This window comes from Mauremys mutica, chromosome 10 (genome assembly GCF_020497125.1).
Source record: "Mauremys mutica isolate MM-2020 ecotype Southern chromosome 10, ASM2049712v1, whole genome shotgun sequence".
Classification (NCBI taxonomy): Eukaryota; Metazoa; Chordata; order Testudines; family Geoemydidae; genus Mauremys; species Mauremys mutica.
The window spans coordinates 57,818,429-57,837,133 of NC_059081.1; the positions used below are offsets into that span (position 1 = coordinate 57,818,429).

General features: G+C 46.0%; 1 protein-coding gene across 2 annotated transcripts in view; it reads left to right on the plus strand.

Annotated features, from left to right (window-relative positions):
• Window positions 1-18,705, plus strand: part of STRADB (STE20 related adaptor beta) — a 33,611-nt gene that overhangs the window by 384 nt on the left and 14,522 nt on the right. Inside the window, exons 2-4 of one of the 2 annotated variants that reach the window (XM_045033004.1) lie at window positions 5,827-5,924; window positions 9,837-9,892; window positions 10,785-10,865. In XM_045033004.1, coding sequence (XP_044888939.1) covers window positions 9,881-9,892; window positions 10,785-10,865 — 93 coding nt within the window. In that variant the 5' untranslated portion in view covers window positions 5,827-5,924; window positions 9,837-9,880. The remainder of the gene's footprint in view (window positions 1-5,826; window positions 5,925-9,836; window positions 9,893-10,784; window positions 10,866-18,705) is intronic. The other variant, XM_045033005.1, reaches the window with a different exon arrangement.

Below are 18,705 nucleotides of genomic sequence, written 5' to 3' on the forward strand. Positions count from 1 at the left end.
GTAAGGAGGCGAGTGGGAGGGAGGCACCGACTCCGTGGGTGCTCTGGGGCAGCCAAGCTCCCCCCCTCCCCAAGTGCACTGTGTCCCTGCTCCTCTCCCTGAGCTGCTGCTGCCTAACAGCTGTTTGGTGGCCATAGACTTTCTGGGAGGGAGGAGCGGGGACCCAGCGTGCTCAGGGGAGGAGGTGGAGAAGAGGCAAGGCAGGGGCAGGGACTTGGGGGAAAGGAGTGGAATGGGGGTGGGGCAAGGGCAGTATAGGGGCGGGAGGCGGGCGGGGAGGGGTGAGCACCTACGAGGCAGAGGGGAAGTCAGCACCATAGAGCAAGTGGCGAGCCAGTGATAGGTGCGGGATGTGAGGAGGTGAGTGGCAGGCCAGCGGGGGGTGTGAGGAGGCAAGTGGTGGATGGGGGACTGCAGAGGGATGCAGCAAGCCAGCCTCACGCCAGGGGATGAGGAAGGGCATGGTGGTGGGGGGGCCAAGTGGGGAGGATGTGGGACCTGGGGCAGAGTGGGGTGGAGCCTGGGAGGAGTGGGGTTGGACTGTTGGCAGGGCTGACAGCGCCCCAATGTGTCCTAATATTTTACTGTTGTGGTCTGGTCACCCTAATGGGGTTGGGGGTGGGGAGTAGTGGGACAGGCGGTGCCAGGTCCACTGGGTAAGTGGGTGGGGGAGTAGCAGGACGGGCAGTGCTGGGTCCGCTGGTGTGTGGGAGTGGCCAGATGGGGTCTGTTGCGAGGAGGGGGGGAGTGGTTAGCGGGCAGTGCCTAGTAAGTAGGGCTTTAAACTAGGTTCACCAGGGGATGGTGACTTGAGCCCGGAGGGAAGTGGGATACCGGAAGGAAACGCAAGGAGGAGGGTGCCACAGCGGAGGTCTCCTGATTCATACTGAGAAGGTAGGGCAATCTTAGGTGCCTGTACACAAACGCAAGAAGCCTGGGAAATAAGTAGGAAGAATTGAAGTTCTGGCACAATCAAGGAACTATGACGAGATTGGAATAACAGAGACTTGGTGGGGTAATTCACATGACTGCAGCACTGTCATGGATGGGTAAAAACTGCTCAGGAAGGACAGGTGGAGGAGTTGCACTGCATGTAAGGGAGCAGCATGATTGCTCAGAGCTCCAGTATGAAACTGGAGAAAAGCCTGTTGAGAGTCTTTGGGTTAAGTTTAGAGGCGAGAGCAAGAAGGGTGATGTCATGGTGGGCATCTGCTATAGACAGGCAGACCAGGGGGATGAGGTTGATGAGGCTTTCTTCAGACAACTAACAGAAGTTTCCAGATCACAGGCCCAAGTTCTCATGGGGGACTTCAATCACCCTGACATCTGCTGAGAGAGCAATACAGCAGTGCACAGACAATCCAGGACATTTTTGGAGAGAGTTGAGGTCAACTTCTTGGTGAAAGTGGTGGAGGAACCAACTAGGTGCCGTTCTCCTCTTGACCTGCTGCTCACAAACAGGGAAGAATTGGTAGGGGAAGTAGAACTGGGTGGCAACCTGGGCAGCAGCTTGGTCAAGGTTGGGAAGCACTGGATGGTCAAGATCAGGATCCTTACAAAAGGAAAAAAGGAGAGCAGCAGAATACAGACCCTGGACTTCAGAAAAGCAGACTTTGATTCCCTCAGGGAATTGATGGGCAGGATCCCCTGGGAGGCTAATATGAGGGGGAAAGGAGTCTAGGAGAGCTGGCTGTATTTTAAAGAAGCCATATTGAGGGTGCAGGAACAAACCATCCCGATGTGCAGAAAGAATAGCAAATATGGCAGGTGACCAGCTTGGCTTAACAGAGAAATCTTTCCTGAGCTTACACAAAAAGGAAACTTACAAGAAGTAGAAACTTGGACAGATGACTAGGGAGGAGTGTAAAAATATTGCTCAAGTATGCAGAGGTGTAATCAGAAGGCCAAAGCACAACTGGAGTTGCAGCTAGCAAGGAATGTGAAGGATAACAAGAAGGAGGTCAGGCAAAGTATGACCCTTACTGAATGTGGGAGGCAACCTAGTGACAGATGATGCAGAAAAAGCCGAAGCACTCAATGATTTTTTTGCCTCGGTCTTTACAGACAAGGTGAGCTCCTAGACTGCTGCACTGGGCAGCACAATTTTGGGAGGAGGTGAGCAGCCCTCAGTGGTGAAAGAACAGGTTAAGGACTATTTAGAAAAATTGGACATGCACAAGTCCATTGGTCCAGATCTAATGCATCCGAGGGTGCTGAGGGAGTTGGCTGAGGTGATTGCAGAGCCATTGGCCATTATCTTTGAAAATGCTTGGTGATCGGAGGGGAGGGGGCGGCGTATGATTGGAAAAAGGCAAATATAGTGCCCATCTTTTAAAAAGAGGAAGAAGGAGAATCCGGGGAACTACAGAACGGTGAGCCTCATCTCAGTCCCTGGAAAAATCATGGAGCAGGTCCTCAAGGAATCCATTTAGAAGCAGTTGGAGAAGAGGAAGGTGGTCAGGAACAGTCAGCATGGATTCACCAAGGGCAAGTCATGCCTGACCAACCTGATTGCCTTCTATGATGAGATAACTGGCTCTGTGGATATGGGGAAAGCAGTGGATGTGATATATATTGACTTTAGCAAAGCTTTTGATACGGTCTCCCACAGTATTCTTGAGAGCAAGTTAAAAAAAAATATGGATTGGATGAATGGACTATCAGGTGGATAGAAAGCTGGCTAGATTGTCGGGCTCAACAGGTAGTGATCAATGGCTCGATGTCTAGTTGGCAGCCAGTATCAAGAGGAGTGCACCCAGGGTCTGTCCTGGGGCCGGTTTTGTTCAACATCTTCATTAATGATCTGGATGATGGGATGGATTGCACCCTCAGCAAGTTTGCGGATGACACTAAGATGGGAGGAGAGGTAGATATGCTGTAGGGTAGGGATAGGGCCCAGGGTGACCTAAACAAATTGGAGGATTGGGCTGAAAGAAATCTGATGAGGTTCAACAAGAACAAGTGCTGAGAACTGCACTTAGGATGGAAGAATCCCATGCACTGCTACAGGCTGGGGATTGACTGACTAAGCGGCTGTTCTGCAGAAAAGGACCTGGAGATTATAGTGGACGAGAAGCTGGATATGAGTCAACAGTGTGCCCTTGTTGCCAAGAAGGCTAACAGCATATTGGGCTGTATTAGTAGGAGCACTGGTAGCAGATCGAGGGAAGTGATTATTTCTCTTTATTCAGCACTGGTGACACCACATCTGGAGTATTGTGTCCAGTTTTGGGCCCCCCCACTACAGAAAGGATATGGACAAATTGGAAAAAGTCCAGTGGAGGGCAATGAAAATGATTAGGGGTCTAGGGCACATGACTTATGAGGAGAGGCTGAAGGAACTGGGTTTATTTAGTCTGCAGAAGAGAGGAGTGAGGGGGGATTTGACAGCAACCTTCAACTACCTGAAACGGGGTTCCAGAGAGGATGGAGCAAGGCTATTCTCAGTGGAGGCAGATGACAGAACAAGGAGCAATTGTCTCGAACTGCAGTGGGGGAGGTCTAGGTTAGTTTTTCCTAATATCCATGTCACTAGGAGGGTGGTGAAGCACTGGAATGGGTTATCTAGGGAGGTGGTGGAATCTCCATCCTTAGAGGTTTTTAAGGCCGGGCTTGACAAAGCCCTGGCTGGGATGATTTAGTTGGGATTAGTTCTACTTTGAGCAGGGGGTTGGACTAGATGACCTCCTGAGGTCTCTTCCAACCCTAATCTATAATTAAGCTCTCTCTAAGTGGTCTCGGTACCACTAGATGGGACAGAGCACCACACCCAGGAGCTGTGTGGGTTACACAAGCGCTGCCACCTCTCCCAGCGTATAGTCAGAGAGATTAGGGGCCTACTTTTCAGAGGTGCCAAGTACCCACAACGTGAGCTGGAGTTGTGCGTGGTGGGTCAGCATCTTTGAGAATCAGGCCCCAGGTGACTTGCCTAAACTCCCAATGGAAATCTGTGACAGAACACTAAAACTCAGATTTCCCATGCACGGTTTTATGGTTAAGGCAATCCTTCTTCCAGACTTCAGCTACATTAGTCACAGTTTAATTAGCTGAGTTCAAGAGAAAATGAGTCTATCATATGTGCTTATACAAAACTTCCTGGCTGTTTGGGTTTGGAGGGGTTTCTGTAAGCATGTTGGCAGTGCTGTCTTTCACAAATTGTCCCACCATTTGGCCAGGCTAAATTTAATAAAGTTTCTTGAAGTAATAAATTCATGGAATTCTAAACGGTTGTTTGTTTATTTATTTATTTATTTATTGTTGTTCACATCTGGAGTCCTTAAGCCGTGCTGAGTTAAATCCTATGTCTATTTTTTATTATACTTAACTATGCATTGCAGGCACTTGTGTACACTCAATCTGTACATGGTAACTTCAGGAGTTTGCCTGGAGGAAAGCCAGAAGTTTGTGACATAAACAGAAAGATCAATGCTTTCCCTTCTAGCAAGGAACAGACATACCCAGGTAGAAGGGTGGAGGTAGACAGCAAAACAATTTTACATTTCTCATTAATCATCTTATGTCAAAATACCTTGCCAAATGAATTTAAATAGACAAAGATAACAGAAACAAAGCAGCAATCAGTTTGAAATCCCTTGGTTTGCTTGGCCAAAGGAAAGTTTTGGGTTTCCCCCCTCACTGTTGCCTATAAAATCATCCTACGCTCAGTATCACTGCTGTTTTAAAGTTTGGAAGTAAGATGCAGTAGCAAAAATAAAACTGGCTTATGTTTTAAAATTTGGGAGTATGCTATAGTCTCTAATTATATCCTCTGACTGAATTTCAGTTTAGGTTGCCCTGCCAGAAAGTGCATCTCTAACTCAGTGTAATTTTATTCAAGTCAGTGGAGTTTCATTGGGTATAAACTTGGTCCAGTGTGCTTTGAAAAGAAATATTAATGTGAATCACTAAGTACAGCCCTCTGTCAATGATACTGTTGCTGAGGAAACTGATAAATGGGGTTTAACAATGGCAACTGGAAGATGATCCTCCTTTAAGATGCTTCACGGGAGTAGACCTCTTACATGTGCTCTGATACTTCACATCACAGAGGTTTGGTTCTTATTTAAAAAACAAAACAAACCCTCAAAATAGTATAACTGAGGACTATTGATATTCTAAATATCAGAATACGCAATGAGCTATAGCCCACTGTTGTTGGTAATAATGGGTTACAATAGGCTGTGCACATTCAGAGCATTTTCAGGTACTGGGTTTCCCAAAGGCATCCTCTTAGATGGAGATGTCACTTAATCACTCCCTTTACATGTGAAACCTGAAAGAAGTGTGTTAATCCATTTGCTTACCACTCCTGTACAATCCACAGGTTTAGAACAACAAAGGCTAGATAGCAAAACAAATAAAAAGAGAGATTTGGAAAGGGGGTGCTGGAATTGGGGAGCCAGGGCCCCATCACTTTTAAAAGTGGGAGGGCTATGCCACAGTTTGGGTGCCAGTACTGCCCCGACCCCTTTTTAGGAAGCCTCTAACTTCTTCACAGAATAATACTGTTGCTTGGAAATATAGACTATAGTGACATGATCCACAAAGTATTCCTGAACAGAGGAAAATGCTGAGAATTATAAAAGTGCAAAAAGAATTAATAGGAAGATATTCCTTACATAGCTTTACCTGCTTGGCAAAATTGGATTATAGGTAGACATGTTAACTTTGTACTTTTATTGTATCTCTGTAATAAACTTACTTTAACAATTAAGGTAGGTCCTAATGACTATATTTCACAAATTCATTCTCCTATTGTGGTTTCATGTTGCAAACTAAAGAGTTTATTTCTGATAGAACAGAATAGCATATATTTTTCCCAACTAGGAGAGGAAGGATGATCCAGGGGTTAGTATGCTGGTCTGGGACTTGGGAGATGTGGATTCAACTCCCTGCTCTGCCACAGATTTCTTGTGTGACCTTGGGTAAGTCACTTAGTTTCTCTCTCTACCTCCATTCCTCATTTATAAAATGGGATACTAGCACTTAGCTACCTCCACAAGGATGTTGAGGATGAAGATATTAAAGATAATGAGGTGCTCAGATACTATGGTAATGGGGGCCAAATAAGTACCTTAAAAAAGTTTGACCAAATTAAATATGATATATAATAAAAACAAAGACCCTGAGAACTGAGTAGTTAGCTGATATATTTTGTGTTTCTTCAACACTTTTACTAATGGTGGGTTGCTTTGCTAAGGGTTATTCCTGCATATGATTAAAACATAATCATTTTATTTCAAGCCTGACAACCAAGGAGAACAAAACAAACTGCGAAGAGTTACAAAGGGATCTCACAAAACTGGATGATTAGACAACAAAATGGCAGAAGAAATTCAGTGTTGATAACTGCAAAGTAATGCATATTGGAAAACATAATCTCAATTAGACGTCAAATGATGGGTCTAAACTAGCTATTACCACTCAGAAAAGAAATCTTGGAGTCACTGGATAGTTCTCTGAAAACATCTGCTTAGTGTGCAGCAGGAGTCAAAAAAACTAACACGTCAGGAACCAATAGGGAAGGGATAGATAAGACAGAAAATATCATAATACCACTAAATAAATCTATAGTACACTCACACTTTGAATGTGGTGTGCAGTTCTGGTTGCCCCATCTCAGAAAAGATATATTAGAATTGAAAAAAGTATAGAGAAGAACAACAAAAATGATTAAAGGTATGGAACAGCTTCCATGTGAGGAGAGATTAAAAAGACGAGGACTGTTCAGCTTGGAAAATAGACAACAAAGGGGATATGAGAGAGGTCTATAAAATCATGAATGGTGTGGTGAAAGTGAATAGGGAAGTGTTATTTACCCCTTCATATAACAAAAGAACCTGGGGGTCAGCCAATGAAATTAACAGGCAGCAGGTTTACAACAAACAAGGAGGTACTTCTTCACACAATACACAGTTGATCAGTGGAACTTGTTGCTGGGGGATGTTGCGAAGGCCAAAAGTATAACTGGGTTCAAAAAAGAATAAGTTCATGGAGGATAGGTCTATCAATCAAGGGACTGACTCTGTGGATGCTCCAGGGCTGGAGCACCCACATAAAAAAGTTAGCAGGTGCTTAGCACCTACTGGCAGGCAGCTCTGCTCCCTCCCCCGCACTCCCTCTCCTTCCCAGTACCTCCTGCATATTGCAATCATCTGTTTCATGGTATACAGGAGGCGCCAGAAGAGGGAGGAGCAAGGACAGGGCATGCTCAGGGGAGGGAGCAGAACTGGGTGGGAAGGAGAGGGGCCTTGGGAGAAGGGGTGGGGCAGTGCCTGCAGTGGAGGCAGGAAGGGATGGGGTGGGAGCAGGGCCTTGGGCAGTAGTGTAGCTAGGGGGGGAATGGGGCAGCAGCCACTCTCCCACTGAGCACAAGTGGCGCCTGTTCAATTTCTTGGCGCCTTTTTAATTTTTACTCACCAGACGGTGCACCGGGTCTTCGGCAGCACTTTAGCGGTGGGTCCTTCACTCGCTCCAGGTGTGTTCGGCGGCACTGAAGAACCCACGCCGAACACCCGGAGCACCGCCCCGTGAGTAAAAGCGCCGCAGCGGGTGGCGCCTTTTTTGGTGATCGCTCCCCCTGTTCGTTCCACCCGGCTACGCCACTGGTTGAGCACCCTCTGGGCCCATAGGAAGCCGGCTCCTATGCCATCAATGGCTATTAGCCAAGATGGTCAGGGATGCAACCCCATGTTCTGGGTGTCCCTAAACTTCTGACTGCCAGAAGCTGGAACTGGATGACATGGGGATGGATCATTTCATAATTGCCCTGTTCTGTTCATTCCCTCTGAAGCATCTGGCACTGGATACTGGGCTAGAAGGACCATTGGTCTGACTTAGTATGGCCATTAATTTGTTCTTAAGGTCAAGGAGAAAATGTATAAATCTCTATTAGAGCAAAGGGTTGATCAAAGGAAAACAAACAAACTACAGCAGATGATCCATCCTAAAAAAAACTGGGGCGGGAGGAGGAGCAGCTCTTGAGCTTGGAGTAGGGAACAAAATTAGGATCACAATAGTGAGAATGGGGATATGTCAAAGATGCACTCCATCATGCGATTCCAAATGTTCTTTATTAATTTCAACTTGGCTGGGAGGGATCTGTAGAAATAATTACCATGTAGATGATAAAATAGTGGCATCTCACTGTAAGTGTTTCTGGAAAAATTAGAGGATTTACCAAAAAATCCTCATGTGTTTCAAGGATACTCATGATTATTTCTTTGGTGCCTTTTTGAAAATCTCTCCTTGGATCTGATCTAATGATATAAATTCAAGAGCCAATGTTTGGTGGTTAGTGATAATTTTGGGGGGAAAATGAGCTGGTAACTAGTAATTAGATTATGATCTTTCAAGCAATCTCCACTTGATTTTTAAAAAAAATATTTGTTAGGACATTTTAACAGGTTTACAAATCCGTGCCAAGTATGTATCAGGGACAACACAATAATTATAACAGTGAGCTTTTGTTTAGAGAAACATACAGTAATAGATAATCAACAGCTCTCGCTATTCAATGGGGTGTTACCACACTACAGAATGAGCATCTTTATACTACCCATGACATGCTGTTTCTCTGTACCCAATTATTACACATCAAAATGGAACTACATATTCTAGTAGGCCAATAGTCAGCAACTTGGCTAAGAATAACAGAAAGGTAGAAAAATAACATTTGCTAAAGTCATTCTACTACTCCCACTGTGCAATTCATCAACTTGAATAGGTTTCAGCTGGAGATGGTATAATTGTACTTCTCTTTTTTCATGTTTTCAGATTTTTCAAAGAACTCCAATAGCCTAATTTTTTTTCTGGGCATGAGAGTTGGTGGTTAATGCTAAATTTCCTTTTAAATTATGAAGTCTTTTAACCTGAAGTAGGAGGGGTACAGTGAAGTGATTGTATACCTGCCTGGGATGCCCTTTTTTCTAACTGGGTCTAACAGCAGTTTTGTCCTCTCCGTTAACTTCTGAAATGCAGTTTTGCTTGCTTTTCTTGAGTGCAAAGTCCGCTGTCCGTAGCTGGAACTTGATTAGCACAGCTGTGCTCCTTTCTACTGGAATAACAATGTGGTTTTCTTCCCTACACACTGTCAATGATCCATGAATCCATTCCTTCTATTTCAGCCTCTGTTCTTGTAGTTGATTTGTAGGTAACCAATCTACCTGTTCAAAGAGTGACTCCAAATACATGAGTTAGAAGGGGGAACTGCTTATAAGATGAGGTTGCCTATATGATAAAAATGAGTATGTCTGACCAGTGCCTCTATAAACTGTTTAAGACTAGTGTCCAGAAACTTCGGTGAGAGTAAGCAAGTCACTCGCATTCATACTATAAGCTTTCACCATTATGTACTTACTGACAGAATTAGTAGCAGAGGAGGATGCCTTGGTGACACTTTTGTAAAATGTTGGACTTCCCATAGTTTGTGACTAAGAGGAAAGACTGACATTTAGATTAGGATTTTGTTGCAATATTGGGTCATGGGTTGACATAAGAACAACTATGCTAGGTCAGACCAATGGTCCATTTAGTCCAGTATCCTGTCTTCTGACAGTGCCCAATGCCAGATGCCCCAGAGGGAATGAACAGAACAGGTAATCCTCAAGTGATCCATCCCCTGTCGCCCATGCCCAGCATCTGGCAAACAGGATAGGAATGCTTCTAATAGCCATTGATGGACCTATCCTCCATGAACTTATCTAGTTTTTTTTTAACCCTGTTATAGTCTTGGTCTTCACAACATCCTCTGGCAAAGAGTTCCACAGGTTGACTGTGCGTTGTGTGACTAAATACTTCCTTTTATCATTGATATTACTGTAATATTTTATTTTTAGGATAAATGGGTGTGCATGACTTTTCCCTGAACTAAAGCAGTTCCATGTCTTGTTTGGTAAGTATACATTTAATATGGCTTATTTTATGTCATAGTTTTTGACAGTTGAACCTTGTAATTCAATCATGTATCATGAAATAAAACTTCTGGTGATATTTCTTGCTATTTGCTGAGGGAAAACTCCATTCAAGGGATTCTAGCAGTAAACAATAACAAATTCCTAATGTAGATGCTAGCAAAGGGTTCAGGAGAGTGTGAGTTTCTCTTCTAGCACCACAGAATAGTCCAGAGAGCTGATTAGAGTGTTGGTGCTCACTCTTATTAGAATGGGGCTCATTAATATTAAGAAAAAACTTAAACAGCTTTGGAATTTTATACAATGTATTCCTCCACTCTGAAAGGTAGGTCCTAGTAGAAGATAAAATGTCATGGAAGAGGGCAATTGCATTGGGCCCTTAAGTGCTACTGTTCTCAGGGGGACTCTTCCACCTCTCTGTTCCTGGTTTACTTATGTCAAGAGACTATCTGACACAGTGGTCCCAAACTGTGGGGCATGGAAGAACGTTGGGGGGTTGTGGCAGGGCCCAGGCCAGCCCTCTTAGGGAGTGGGGAGGGAGTGCCACACAGCCTCGACCTGCTCCTGGCCCCGACTGCAGCCCCAGCTGCTGCTCTGGCTCCAAGTGGGGCCCTGCTCTGGCTCTCCACCGTGACTCTGGCCCCTCTCCCAGCCCCAGCTCCTGGGGGTGGGGAAAACCAGGTAAGAGAGGTTAGCATAAGCAAAAAAGTTTGGAGACCACTGCACTAAAATGATGTGCACAAAGATTCTTTTTGATGAGGTCCTGGATAACTGGAACATGGCTTTGGGTAACATCTCCCACCCCGTAATACTCTATTGATTACAGTACGTCCATTGCAGTTCATTTACTGATACAGTACTATGTATTTCAAGGATTGTTCCTGTATTCTGCGGACAACAGTTGAATCAATCAGACAAGAAAAGCAATCAGAAAATAGCATCCATCAATACTTGGTAAGAAGAAATCCAAATTGATTTAAGAGTTAACCTGCAAAATTAAATGGAAAAATGTAAGGCTGAGAAATATCAAGCACTGTACATCAGGAATTTCCAAAGATTAAGCTTACTATTGCAATGTTAACTTGGCAAGGTTGTGGGTAGAATATGTAGTATTTTCTAGTCAAATTTTTCTTACATCTAAAGCTTGAATGGATTACTCTTCAATCTGTACTAGAAAAATTCTGAATGGACAATGTCGCCAAATCTCATACTGTGATAGAAAAAAAACGGTTACTCACCTTCTCGTAACTGTTGTTCTTCGAGATGTGTTGTTCATGTCCATTCCAATCAGGTGTGTACGCGCGTATGTGCATGGTAGCCAGAAGATTTTCCCATAGCAGCATTTGTCGGGTCGGTCTGGGCACCCCTTGGAGTCGCGCCTTTATGGCACTCAATATAGAGCCCTGCCAACCCGCCACCCCCTCAGTTCCTTCTTGTTGGCTACTCCGACAAAAGGGTATGAGGATGGGTATTGGAATGGACATGAACACCACATCTCAACGAACAACAGTTACAAGAAGGTGAGTAACTGTCTTTTCTTCGAGTGCTTGTTCATGTCCATTCCAATCAGGCGACGCACAAGCCCATGTTCAGGAGGTGGGGTCAGAGTCATCCACTGATTGGAGCACTGCTCTTCCAAAAGCCGCATAGTCTCTGGCCTGCTGGGTGATCGCATAGTGCATGGTGAAAGTGTGTATGGAGGATCACGTCACTGCTCTGCAGGTTTTCTCAGTGGGATCCTGCACCACGAACACCATTGAAGAGGCCTGAGCGCTGGTGGAGTGCGCAGTGATTGAAGGAGCAGGCACCCCTGCCAGGTTGTAGCACTCCCGGATGCAGGATGTGATCCACAACAAAATCCGTTGAGAAGAGACAGGAAGACCTTTCATTCCATCCGCCACTGGCACAAATAACTGCACCAAGTTTTGGAATAGTTTCATTCTCTCGATGTAGAAGGCTAGCACTCTGCAGACTTCCAATGAGTGAAGTCTTTGCTCCCTGCCACGCGAGTGCGACTTAGGATAGAACACTGGGAGGAAGATGTCCTGGTTGATGTGAAACTGGGAGACAACCTTCGTGAGGAAAGCCGGGTGAGGTCTGAGCTGGACCTTGTCCTTAAGGAACACAGGGTAAGGGGCTCTAAAGTCAGGGCCTTGAGCTCAGACACCCTCCTGGCTGAGGTTATCACTACCAGAAATCTACCTTGTATGAGAGATGGAGCAGGGAGCATGTCGTCAAAGGTTCAAAGGGCGGTCCCATGAGTCTGGAAAGGACCAGATTGAGGTCCCAAGCTGGGACAGGCTGCCAGACATGCAGGTGTGACGCTGCGGTCTATATGGTTTTATAAAAATTTGATGGAGTGAATATAATGTAACTGGAATATGCTTCATGCAAAAGATCTCTTGTAAGGTATCATTACAAATCTTATAATCCACTGAGTGTGATAATCCTATTTGTATAAATGTACAACTCTTGTATCTGAAACTAGACATATGAAATATAACTCTGAGGGCCTATTGTAATTATGCAAAGTGTGGGCCATTAATGGTGGTTTGGAATCTTGATGACTCCCATTAACCAGAACAATTGTCTGCAGATGGGTGTGTTTTACCTGTAAGTCTTCCTGTATACGTGTGTGCTGGCAAGTGGGCAATGAAGTCTTGCAGTGACATGTGATCATGTCACCTGAACTGGAATCCATCTTTAATCTGGTGTCTTTCCATTGAGAAGGAGTGGGTGGAAACCCAGAGAGGGACAAAAGATTCCTGCCTTATGCAAAAAATATATAAAGGGGTGGAACAGAACAAAGAGAGGAGAGAGGAGCCATCATGAAGAATCCCCTAGCTACCACCTGAGCTGGAACAAGGGCTGTACCAGGGGAAGGAATTGTGCCCAGGCCTGGAAGGTGTCCAATCTGAGAAAAAAACTTACTGACGCATTTCTGAGGGTGAGATTATCTGTGTTCAGTTTGATTAGACATAGATTTGTGCATTTTATTTTATTTTGCTTGGTGACTTACTTTGTTCTGTCTTTTATTACTTGGAACCACTTAAATCCTACTTTCTGTATTTAATAAAATCACTTTTTACTTATTAATTAACTCAGAGTATGTATTAATACCTGGGGGAGCAAACAGCCGTGCATCTCTCTCTATCAGTATTATAGAGGGTGAACAATTTATGAGTTTACCCCGTATAAGCTTTATACAGGGTAAAATGGATTTATTTGGGTTTAGACCCCATTGGGAGTTGGGCATCTGAGTGTTAAAGACAGGAACACTTCTGTTAGCTGCTTTCAGGTAAACCTGCAGCTTTGGGTCACGTAATTCAAACCCTGGGTCTTTGTTGGAGCAGAGAGGAGTGTCTGGCTCAGCAAGACAGGGTGCTGGGGTCCCGAGCTGGCAGGGAAAGCAGGAGCAGAGGTAGTCTTGGCACATCAGGTGGCAGCTCCCAAGAGAGTTTCTGTGATCCAACCTGTCACAGCAGGTATAGCCTGTCGAGCCCTTTAAGGAAATGGCTGACTTTAGGGTTGGCAAAGACCAAGCGGCCCTCTGCACCTGGATGAAAGGCAGAGATTGTGGCCAAGTGAGCCCTTATTGATGACATGGACAGTTCCTGCTGCTTGAGATGGAGGAGATAGTCTAATATAAGTGGCACAGAGGCGAGCGTCAGGAATGACTGATGCTGCGCTGACCAGATTGAAAATCTCTTCCACTTATCAAGGTAGGTAGCCCTGGTAGAGGACTTGCCTAACTCATTGGGTACAGCCATGGAACTTCCATGCCATGACGTGCAGCAACAGGAAGATATTGCTTCAGAATTTCCCACCTTTGTGGACTGCTACTGAAGAGATTGTACATTTGCTGAATAGTTTCAAAGTAAGTAATTGCTTCCTTGCCTGATTCAGCACAGTCACCTACAGCACAGTCAACACCTACAAGGTTTAGTGTGTGATTTCCACAGCTGGAGAAAATACAGTTTGAATTATGCTCAGGCAGAAGAGAAAGTTACTCACCTTGCAGTAACTGAGGTTCTTCGAGATGTGTGTCCCTGTGGGTGCTCCACTCTAGGTGATGGTGCGTCCCGGCGCTGTCGATCGGAGATTTTCGGTAGCAGTGCCTGGTTGGGGCGCATGCACCCAGATGGTATCTCCCGTCTAGTTGGAATCTTCCTGAGTGCATGCGCCCCACACCCTCCTCAGTTCCTTCTCTACCGTGGAGAGTCATCTCAGTACTCCAAATTAGAGGGGAGGAGGGTGGGGAGTGGAGCACCCACAGGGACACACATCTCGAAGAACCTCAGTTACTGCAAGGTGAGTAACTTTCTCTTCTTCTTCGAGTGCTGTCCCTGTGGGTGCTCCACTCTAGGTGAATGTGTAGCAGTACCCACTACGGTTGGTGGGACTTTGGAGATACGGCAGGGAGTACTGAAGATAGTACTGTATGACCTACTAGTGTGTCTGCCGTGGTGTCTTGCATTAAAGCATAGTGTTTTGCAAACGTGTGTTCAGATGACCATGTAGCTGCTTTGCAGATATCGGGAATGGGAACGTTGTGTAGGAAGGCAATGGATGCCGACATGGCTCTAGTGGAATGAGTTCTAACGCCTTCAGTCGGTTGAAGATTCTTCGCACGGTAACAGGATCTGATGCAGTCAGAGATCTACTTGGATAGGCGTTGTTTAGAAATAGCCGTGCCTTTTGATCTTTCGGCAATTGAAAGAAAGAGTCGTGGAGACTTGCGAAATGGTTTAGTCCTGTCTAAATAAAAGGCAATTGCTCGCCTGACGTCGAGAGTATGCAGGGTTGCGTCCTGTGGCGTTTTGTGAGGTTTGGGGTAGAAAGTTGGTAAATATATAGGTTGGTTGAGGTGGAAGGTCGATACCACCTTAGGAAGAAATTGAGGATGCGGTCTCAAAGTGACTTTATCTTTGGAGAAGATTGTGTATGGAGGGTGGGCCATCAAGGCACTTATTTCTCCAACTCTCCTTGCTGATGTTATGGCAACTAGGAAAGCCACCTTCATAGACATATGGAGATCAGAGGAGGTAGCCAAGGGCTCAAATGGAGGTTTCATGAGAGCATGAAGAACGAGGTTAAGATTCCATGTAGCCACTGTTGTGTGAATTTCAGGGTAGAGATTTTGCAGGCCAGAGAGAAAGCGTTTAATGGTGGGGTGTGTAAAGAGTGAGTACCCATCCAATAGTTCGTGGAAGGTGGTAAGCGCCGCCAGGTGCACTTTGATGGAGCTAAGCGAAAGTCCGTCCTGTTTTAGTTCGAGGAGGTAATCTAGAATGTTAGGAAGGGTCACATTGTTGGGTGCTAAATGTTTATGAGAGCACCAAAGAGCGAAGCGCTTCCACCTCTGAAGGTAGGTTTTGCGGGTGGAGTCTCTCCTACTGTGCAGGAGGACATGTAGGACTTGCTCGGAACAAGCTAGTTCATGGGTTTGGAACCATGAAGGAACCAGGCCGTGAGGTGGAGCTTCTGGAGTTGGGGATGAAGGACCCGCCCGTTGTCCTGGTAAAGGAGGTCTGGCCTGTTGGGGAGAGCCCATGGGTGACGGGAGGACATGCGGAGAAGGTAAGGGTACCACGTCTGTCTTGGCCAAGCCGGGGCAATAAGGATGACCTGGGCCTTGTCATCCGCGATCTTCCGAATAACCCTGTGTAGTAGAGGGATAGGCGGGAAGGCGTACAGGAGGTAACTGTTCCATGAAATGAGGAATGCATCCCCTAGGGATGCAGTCCCGAGTCCCGCCCTGGAGCAAAACAGGGGGCATTTTTGATTTCGGGTCGTGGTGAAGAGATCTATTGATGGAGTGCCCCAGTGGGAGAAAAGGTGTTGGAGTACTGTGGGGTGCAGTTCCCACTCGTGTTCTGTGGAGAAGTGCCTGCTGAGTGCATCGGCAGTAGTGTTGTGGCAGCCTGGTAGATAGGAGGCGATGATCTGTATTCGATGTTGTATGCACCAATTCCAGAGTCGAATGGCTTCCATGCAGAGGGAATGTGATCTGGCACCCCCCTGTCTGTTTATGTAATACATACATGCTATGTTGTCTGTTAAAACTCGCAGATATCTGTTCTTTATAAGGGGAAGAAAGTGAAGGCATGCTTTCCTCACTGCTCTGAGTTCTAGGAGATTTATATGTAGATGCGTCTCTGATGGAGACCATCGACCTTGTGCTTTGTGTTCTCCTAGATGCGCTCCCCAACCTATCAGGGAAGCATCCGTGGTGAGCATGAGCGTTTGGGGATCGTTGCTGGAAGGGAACCCCTGTACAGAGGTTTTCTGGACTTGTCCACCATTGTAGGGAAGTTATAACATTGGGAGGAGGAGTTAGCAGCATCCCTAAGGGATGTCTGCTGGGTTTGAAATTGGAGTTGAGCCAGCCCTGGAGGCATCTCATATGTAGCCTGGCATGTTGAAACCACGAAGGTGGTAGCTGCCATGTGACCAAGGAGCTGTAGGCAGATTCTTGCTTGTGTCCTGGACGAGTAGAGAGTGTGCGTATGAGCTGTGTGATAGTGAGGAATCTGTTGTATGGGAGCGAGGCCCTGCTCTGGGTTGAGTCGAGATGAGCTCCAATGAACTCTATCTGTTGCGTGGGTATCAGGGTGGATTTTTGGGTGTTTATTTGGAGACCTAGGCTGTGAAAGAGGGAGATGGTGGACGTGTGGCTTGAAGTGTGTCGCCACAGGAGTCGCCCTTGATGAGGCAATCATCTAGATAGGGGAAAAGTGTGACTCCGTGTTTGCGGAGGTGAGCCACAACGACGGCTAAGGTCTTGGAAAAAACTCTTGGAGCCGTGGAGAAGTCCGAAAGGAAGAACTCGGTATTGGAAGTGATCGTGACCGATTGTGAATCGTAGGAAGCCGTCTGTGAGCTGGATGAATTGATATGTGGAAGTAAGCGTCTTGTAGGTCGAGGGCTGTGAACCAGTCCCCCATGATCCAATGCGGGTATTATTGTGCCCAGTGTGACCATCTTGAATCTTTGTGTCCTCACGAATTTGTTCAGGTCGGCGTAGGTCTAATATAGGCCTCCATCCCCCGGTCTTTTTCTGTGTTAGAAAGTAATGGGAGTAGAAACCTGTCCCCTGGTGTTGCAGAGGCACAGGCTCCACTGCGCCTAATTGCAGAAGGTGAGCCACTTCTGTGCGAAGTAATTGCTCGTGGGAGGGGTCCCTGAAGAGGGACGGGGAAGGGGGATGGGTAGGAGGGTAGGAAATAAAAGGAATGGAGTAACCGGTCTGAACTATTTCGAGGACCCAGCGGTCCTGTGTGATCCGCTGCCAGGCATGTTGGAAATACTGGAGGCGGTGGCCAAATGGGAAAGTAAGTGGTGGAATCAAGGGGTGGTCGTGCAGACCCTCGACCAAAGCTTCAAAACTGTTGTTTATTGCCCTGTGGACGGAAGGTGGTGGCTTGGTTTTGATTTTGTCTGCGTTTGGGAGGTCTATTACGATTCCGAGTTGTGTCGTACGGTCTGGATTGAGGGCGATAATACTGACGTGTTCTTTGGTAGGGTTGGTATCGCTGTCTCTTGGGAAGAGATGGTTGAATGCCCAGGGTGCGCAGTGTCGCTCTGGAATCCTTCATGGTATGGAGGGAGTTCGTCAGTTTTTTGGGAGAAAAGTTTGTCCTTGTCAAATGGGAGATCCTCCACTTTAGTCTGGAGTTCTTTAGGAATGCCGGATGCAGAGAGCCATGAGGTTCTGCGCATAACCACAGCAGTTGCGGTAGTACGGGCTGCTGTGTCCGCCGTGTCTAAAGACGCCTGTAGGGCTGTTCTGGAGATTAATTGTCCCTCAGACAGGATTGATTTGAAGTCTGCTCTTCTGTCCTCTGGTATGTAGGAGGCAAATTCGAAAAGCTTATTGTAATTATCGAAATCATAACTGGCGAGGAGGGCAGAGTAGTTAGCAATCCTGAACTGTAGTGTAGAGGATGTATAAACCTTGCGTCCCAGGACATCAAGGCGTCTAAGGTCTTTGTCCTGAGGGGTGGGTCGATATTGTGAATGTTTCCTACAGAGATCAGGGAAGAGAAGGCAGCACTGCTCCGAGTCCCGTCTTCAGCCGAGGACGGTTGAGAAGGAACTGAGGAGGGTGTGGGGCGCATGCACTCAGGAAGATTCCAACTAGATGGGAGATACCATCTGGGTGCATGCGCCCCAACCAGGCACTGCTACCGAAAATCTCCGATCGACAGCGCCGGGACGCACCATCACCTAGAGTGGAGCACCCACAGGGACAGCACTCGAAGAAGAACTGCTTCTACACCTTTGTACTTCCCAGCTATATTAGATCCATTGTCATAGGCTTGACCAATGCAGACTTGAAAATCTAACTTAAAACCTTCTAGAATTGCTAGTACTTGAACTGCAATTTCTTTTCCAGTTTTTCTTTTGAAATTATCAAACAAAATAAACCTTTCTTCAATTGAAAATTTTGAGCTGTCTACAAACTTAACATATCGAATAACCATAGTAGTCTGTTCCTTGTGAGAACAATCTGGAGTGGCATCAGCAATGATTGAAAAATACTTGGCATTTCAAATCTCATCAAGAATTGTAGTTTGTATGAATGACCCATATAGCTCAATAAACTTGTTCTGTATGTGTGTGGAGAGATAATGGACTTACATGTGCTTTTGACTCTCTTGCAATTCTCGAACACGTTTAACATGCTCTGATAAAAGTGGGTTATATTTGCTGAGGAGCTCAACTATGCCTAGAAAGTTTCCATTTGCACGATCACCTATATGTTGACTGGAACCAAAGAAAGCTAATCCCC